General features: G+C 39.8%; 1 protein-coding gene across 1 annotated transcript; it reads left to right on the forward strand.

Moving 5' to 3' along the window:
• The first annotated feature begins 1,349 nt into the window (after window positions 1–1,349).
• DEFB121 (defensin beta 121) lies at window positions 1,350–2,511 on the forward strand. Its single transcript, XM_061209612.1, has 2 exons — window positions 1,350–1,407; window positions 2,384–2,511. Exons 1-2 carry the CDS (start codon window positions 1,350–1,352, stop codon window positions 2,509–2,511), a joined length of 186 nt encoding a protein of 61 aa, XP_061065595.1.
• Window positions 2,512–6,933: the final 4,422 nt, after the last annotated feature.

The raw sequence follows: 6,933 nt of genomic DNA on the forward strand, positions 1-6,933 counted from the left end.
GAGGTGATGCAGATGGCCAACAGGCATATGAAAAGATGCTCAACATTGCTAATCATCAGGGAAATACAAATCAAAACCACAATATCACCTCACAATTGTCAGAATGGCTACCATTAAAAAGAACACAAACAACAAATGTTGGCAAGGATGTGGAGAAAAGAGAACCCTCGTACACTGTTGGTGGGAATGTAAATTGGTGCAGCCACTGTAGAAAACAGCATGGAGGTTTCTCAAAAAACTAAAAATAGAACTACCATATGACCTAGCAATTCCACTCCTGGGTATATATCTGAAAATAACAAAAAGACGAATTCAAAAAGATATATACACCCTAATGTTCATAGCAGCATTATTCACAGTTGCCAAGATAAAGATATGGAAGCAACCTAAGTGTCCATCAACAGATAAATGGATAAAGAAGAGGAGGTATATATATATATATATACACATACACACACACACACAATGGGATACTACCCAGCCATAAAAAAGAATGAAATTTTGCCATTTGCAGCAACATGGATGGACTTGGAGGGCATTATGCTAAGTGAAATAAGTCAGACATAGAAAGACAAATATTGTATGATACCACTTATATGTGGAATCTAAAAATATAACAAACTAGTGAATATAACAAAAAAGTATACTCACAGATATAAAGAACAAACTAGCAGTTACCAGTGGTGGGGGAGGGACAATATAGGGATGGGAGAGGCACAAATTTTGGGTGTAAGGTAAGCTCAAGGATGTATTGTACAACATGGGGAATATAGCTAATATTTTGTCATAACAGTAAATAGAAACTAATTTTAAAAATTGTATAAAAAATAAAAAAATTTTAAAAAGATATAGCACAATATTCTATAGCTCAATATTCTGTAACAACCTAATTGGGAAAAGAATTTGAAAAAAAATAGATGCATGTAAATGTATAACTGAATCTTTGTTGTACATCTGAAACTAACAAAACATTGTTAATCAACTGTACTCCAGTATAAAATAAAAAGTAAAAAAAAAAAAAAAGTAGGAATATTTTCCCCCTTCTTGGCTCCCCAGAAGCCAAAAACTCTCAAAGACAAGGCTGTGTCTTCTTTTTAACTTCTCTTCCCCCTCTCCTGGCCTCCTCTGGAAGAGCAGAAAAGTGTGGCATATTCAACAGCCATTCAACCAATGTGGTTGATTACTCATCTGTCTAATCTTAAATGACTGTTCCCTTTCTGGTTCACCGATCATGGCTCTGCCATGCTCCTTGGGGCAATAAATACCAGTCTGGACTGGTCGACCAGAATGGAGACCTCTGTCTGTCTTGCCAGCCAAGAAACCTATCTCTACCTGAGCTCCTACCATTCATGAAGTTCCTTCGTCTGATTTTGACTGTTACCCTGCTCCTGGTCCAGGTCACCCCAGGTAACCAGGATCTCTCCCAAGGGGCAGTGGGTCAGGGAACCTGATGCATATTCAGGGAACTCTGGGGGCTTCATAGCTTAGGCTGGGAGAATGGCCTTGGGCAGGGAGAATGGCCTTTGGATACCTCTCTAGCCAAGGGGAAGTTTGAGTTCCCTGGTGCTGATTTTTTCAGTGCTATTAGTTGACCACTCTGACCTTCTCTGTGGTTGGCTCTGGAGAAGTTGAACATGATGATGGTGAGGTGGGGCAGGTACATGGAGGAGAGAGACTTGGACATAGAGTATAGAGGAAGTGGGAGCTTTTCCAAAAACATTCCTTGGGAGAATTTGAATTTTGATCAATTGCCTCTATGAAAATGGTTCCTTAATTTCTGATTGTTTGAGGATTCTGATTCCACTCTCTCAGCCAACCTCAATTTATCTGGGCTACTTTAGGTTGTAGTTTCCCCAGAGCAGCTGTTCCTAATTATTTCAGCTCATTAAGACCAGTGAAAAGCTCTGGGATGTTGTGGAGAAGAGTTTTACAGATAACCAAGAAGACTTGCAGACGTCCTGAGGGGTGTATTTCAGATTCCTGTCCCCTTTCATTAATATGGTCAGAGACGGTATCCAAGGGCAAAGGGAAAAGATGGTTAGTTGATACCTGGGCACCTGTGTACCTTATAATATGGTGGAGATGAAAGCCTGGAAAGAGGGGTCCTCTTGCCTCCTCAAAGGCCAGGGAAGGGAAGCTGACTAGTAGGTCCCAGGCCACTGAGTGGGGAGAATTTTGGGATTGTGACTGGGGACACAAGTGGGAAAAGAAAAGATAGTGACTATAATCTCCCTTAAACCTGGAGGATGCCTAATGAGGGCTTCTTCCTCATGTCTTCTTATTTCCCTTTACTGTCTTTTCTACTGGGCGTTGGCCTCCCCCTTCCCCAGCCCTCTGTTTATTTCAAGACTGATCCGTCCCTCTCCTTTCCTTTTAATTTCAGCCATGAAGTGTTGGGGTACGTTGGGAAGATGCAGAACAACGTGTGAACAGAATGAAGTGTTCTATATATTTTGCAGGAATGAGGTTATGTGCTGTGTAAATCCCAAGTATGTACCTGTTGGAAACTGAATCCTCAAACATGGCTGGAAGATTGGGATAAATTTCTGTGGTCTGATACCTCAACTAAACTTGAGTCTAACATCATTGGACCCTACAGTTCTGTTAAATCATTCTTTACTGTACCCTGTTTGTGTCTGGCAGTTCTACCCAGTTATATTTAGAAATATTATGTTTTATATATAATTTATATACACTATATTTAGAAATAAATAAGGAGTGAAGTAAGGTGCATATGGGTATTAGGGAGAACAGTATGGACCAGTAAGTGGTAATAATCTCAGTCTTGCCCATAGCTCTCAGCCTGCTGGCCCATGGATGGTCCCAGATGATATAAATAAGGAATGTTCATTCTGTTTGATTCTTGTTTTCTAGACCAGCACTGCCAATAGAATTTTCTGCAACAATAGAATTGTTCCATATCTGTGTTGTCCAATATGGTAACTACTAGCCACATTTGGCTATTAAGCATTTGAAACGTGGCTAGTGTGAGTGGGGAACTGAAATTTTAATTTAATCTATACTTAAATGTACATAGCTAAATGTGGCTAGTGGTTATTGTATTGGACAGTGTAGTAGCTTTAGAGTCTAGAGATATAAAGCAGAGGCAGGCTATGGGGCTCAATCTCTGGGTATTTTAGGGGAAGTCAAGGAGGCAAGCTAGGGTCTGTGAGGAACACATTCTTAGTCTGCTGGTTCTCTTTCTCTACTTTTACACCAAAGACTGCAACTCTCCTCTGATAATACTTGCAGTTCTGTCTTGTTAGGGACTCCAGGAATGTGCCATTCACCATGGAGAGAGTTTGTATCAGGCCCCATGTGGATTCCTGCTCCATCTCTTTCCTTTCCCCCTAGTTGGGGCTGCATGGTGTTGAACTGGCTGGCTTGTCCTTTTCCAGGACTGATCCTGAACTGAGACAACAGGGATTTTACTGTCTCCAGCTCCATGACTTGTGTCATGGTTCCAAGTATTCCCAACCCATTGCTACTTATCTGACTAATCAAAAAGAACTGATTCTTTATCCTGAGTTGGAAAGTTCTGTCCGGAGTCACCTGTCTACTATCCAGTCCCTTCATCTGAGAACACTGAAACTGGCCTCAGGCTTATGGCTTGACTCAGTCATCCCTAGCACACCTTTTTGATGAGTACCTCCAGCCTTAGTGTCTAAGTATCACTGCAGCTGTCAAAGGATGAGTATTGGATTCAGGATCAGAAGATCTGGCTTCAAATCCTTGCTTGATCACATATCAGATGCATGATCCTAGGCAAACCATTTAATCATCTCTGTTTTATTTTCTCATCTATAAAACAAGGATTTATCTTACCCAAAGCACAGGGATATTGTGAGGATTAAATGAAATAACAGGAAAGTGCCCAGTACAGAGTGTAGCACACATTCGATTCTGATAAATGTAAGTTGAATCTAGATTGATCTGACTCCCTAATTTTCTCCTTTTAGACTCTGCATAGAAATACCCTGACTATAAAAACTTAAGATCCTCCTTCCCCAGTTTGTCCCAACTCCTACTTGCCAGACTGAATCACTCTTAAAATTGAAATGAAGCCCTTGACCTCACTACTTTTTCACTGGTCATCTCAACCTCCTGACTCCACTTCCCTCTGTACTCAGGTTGGATATCATGATCTAGCCCTATAACAATTCTTTTTGCAGACAGTCTCAACTTCCATGTTCCACCTGCTTAAAATATTCCCAGTTTGGTGGAATGCAACCACTTGCTTGGCTTCTCCATATGTATACTTTATCAGCTAATTATTCTTGGAGAAAATTATCTAACTGGCCTCACTGATTTTATAGGAAATTCAGGGCCTCAAACCTCAAATAGCACTCAACACTTCCCCACCTAATCTCTTGATTTCTTCTAGGAAGCTTGACTTCTCACTCTCTGAAATCACTATCCCATGAGTTTTCCTTGCTCCTCAATTTTCTATTGCTTCCTTTCTCTAAAATATTACTCCTTGACTCATATTTTGAGAAAATGGAAACAACTCCTTCATCTTCTCTTGACTAGGTCTACATATTCTTTCATCTGGCTCTACAACTCCTGTCTTCCTTTTGTTTATGATGGAACAATGGTGTTTGCTCCTGAGAAACCAACCCCTCCACTTGTCCACACCCCCTTTTTTCTACCCTACTCAAGGACTTCATCTTCAATTATTCTCTTCATTCTCCCCCTCTCTACTGGACCATTTCTATCATTATACAAAGAGGTTCTCGTACCTCCCATCTTAAAACAAAACATCCCTTAGTCCCATATCCCTCTCTGGACTATGCCCGATTTCTTTGCAATTCTTCAAAGAAAAATTTCTCAAAATTCTGTCTGCCTTCACTTCCCTACTTTCTCATTTCACATTCACTTTTCAACTCAATTCAATTTGGCTTTAACCTTGCCATTGAAACTTCTCTTGTAAAGGTCACTAATTATCTCCAATGTGGCCAAACTCAATACAGGCATCCCTATTTTTCTTTCATTGACTTCTGAGCAGTATTTGACATAGGGGTCACTACCTCCTCATTGAAATGCTTTCTTCTCTTGACCTCTGAGTTACCAGACTCTTAGTTTGCCTTTAATTGGCCAGGCAATTTCTTTTGTCTTCTATCTATGCTCTTCCTTCCCTCCTTCCGAATCACCAGGGCTTCTTTCTTTTTTTCCCCCCCACTGGTGCTTTTAACACCTTCCATATGCTGATCACTTCTAAATTCATATCTCTAACCCCAGACTTTCTCAAACCTCTAGACTGATATATCTGCCTCCTTAAGTGACATCTCCATTTGGATGCCTAATGTATCCTCTTGGTGGGAACCTTGCTTCACCAAGCCTTGTTATTACCCTATTATTTCCCTTTTCAGTAAATAGTAACAATATATACCAGTTGCTCCAAACCTAGAACTCATCCTTGGTTCCTTACTTTGCTTCACTGCATTCAATTTATCAGCAAGTCCTATGGCTGTGCCCTCGAAGTATATCTGAAGACCATCCATGCCTTTCCATCTAGTTCAAGTCACTGTTATCCTTTTTCCTAGTTTTCTTTTTTTTTTTTTTTACTTTTTATTTTATATCCGAGTATAGTTGATTAACAATATTGTAATAGTTTCAGGTGTACATTAAAGTGATTCAGTTATAAATAACATGTATCTATTCTTTTTCAAATTCTTTTCCCATTTAGTTTGTTACATAATACTGAGCAGAGTTCCCTGTGCTATACTGTAGGTCTTCATTGGTTATCCTTTTTTTAAAAAAAATTTATTTATTTATTTATTTGATTGTGCCGGGTCTTAGTTGTGGTCTGCCTGTTCCTTAGTTGCAGCAGGTGGGCTCCTTAGTTGCAGCATGTGGGCTCCTTATTTGTGGCATGTGAACTCTTAGTTGTGGCATGCATGTGGGATCTAGATAGCAGTGTGTACATGTCAATCCCAAACTCCCTAACTATCCCTGCCCCCACCCTTCCCCACTGGTAACCATAGGTTTGTTCTCAAGTCTGTGAGTATGTTTCTGTTTTGTAAATAAGTTCATTTGTATCATTTCTTTTTAGATTCTGCATGTAAGTGATGTCATACGATATTTCTCTTTCTCTGTCTGACTTACTTCACTAAGTATGACAATCTCTAGGTCCATCCATTTTGCTGCAAATGGCATTATTTCATTCTTTTTAATGGTTGAGTAATATTCCATTGTATATATGTACCACATCTTCTTTATCCATTCCTCTGTTGATGGACATTTAGGTTGCTTCCATGTCTTGGCTGTGTAAACAGTGCTGCAATGAAAACTCTGTTATCTTAATCTGAATTTCTACAATAGTTTCCTAACTAGTTTCTTGTTTAATCCTCTAATTAATTTTCCACAGAGCAGCCAAAAGGTAAATTATATCCTGTCACTGTTCTGTCTAACACCAAACTATGGCTTCCTGTTTCCTTAAGAGTAAAATCCAGACTCCTTACCACAGCCGGTGAGGCCCCACCTGACCTGGCCTTGCTTACCTCTGTGGCGTCTTCCTTCTTCTTTACAGTCAGGTCACTCTGGCCTCCTTTCTGTTCCTTCAGGTCAACAAGCTCTTTCATTCCTTAGGGCCTTACTGCATGCCATTCCTTCTGCCTAAGAAAGCTCTTCCTCTGATATCTGTGTCATTGTTTTTGTCCCATCCTCCAGGCCTTACAGTATTTTTTCTGGACAAACTCTTTATTTTCAGATGAATAAACTGAAAAAATTTTAATATAAAAATCTAGATAATCTGATTTCTTTTAAAAAATTAAAAGACTCAGTAACACGGTTACTCATTCTTGAAAAGTGTCAATCTTCTGGAACCCTCTCCAGTTTGCTACAGTTCTCACCACTCCCTAAAGTTTCCCTGTTGAAGAAGCTAAGTATCAAGAGCAGCACTAAAACTCCAAAGTGATGACTCTGGCATACCAT

The sequence above is a fragment of the Eubalaena glacialis genome, chromosome 13, assembly GCF_028564815.1.
Source record: "Eubalaena glacialis isolate mEubGla1 chromosome 13, mEubGla1.1.hap2.+ XY, whole genome shotgun sequence".
NCBI classification, from domain to species: Eukaryota; Metazoa; Chordata; class Mammalia; order Artiodactyla; family Balaenidae; genus Eubalaena; species Eubalaena glacialis.

Coding starts and splice junctions, on each gene's coding strand:
- DEFB121 (XM_061209612.1), top strand. CDS start 1,350: ATGAAGTTCCTTCGTCTGATTTTGACTGTTACCCTGCTCCTGGTCCAG. Junction 1,408..2,383: donor CCTGGTCCAGGTCACCCCAG/GTAACCAGGATC, acceptor TTTTAATTTCAG/CCATGAAGTGTTGGGGTACG.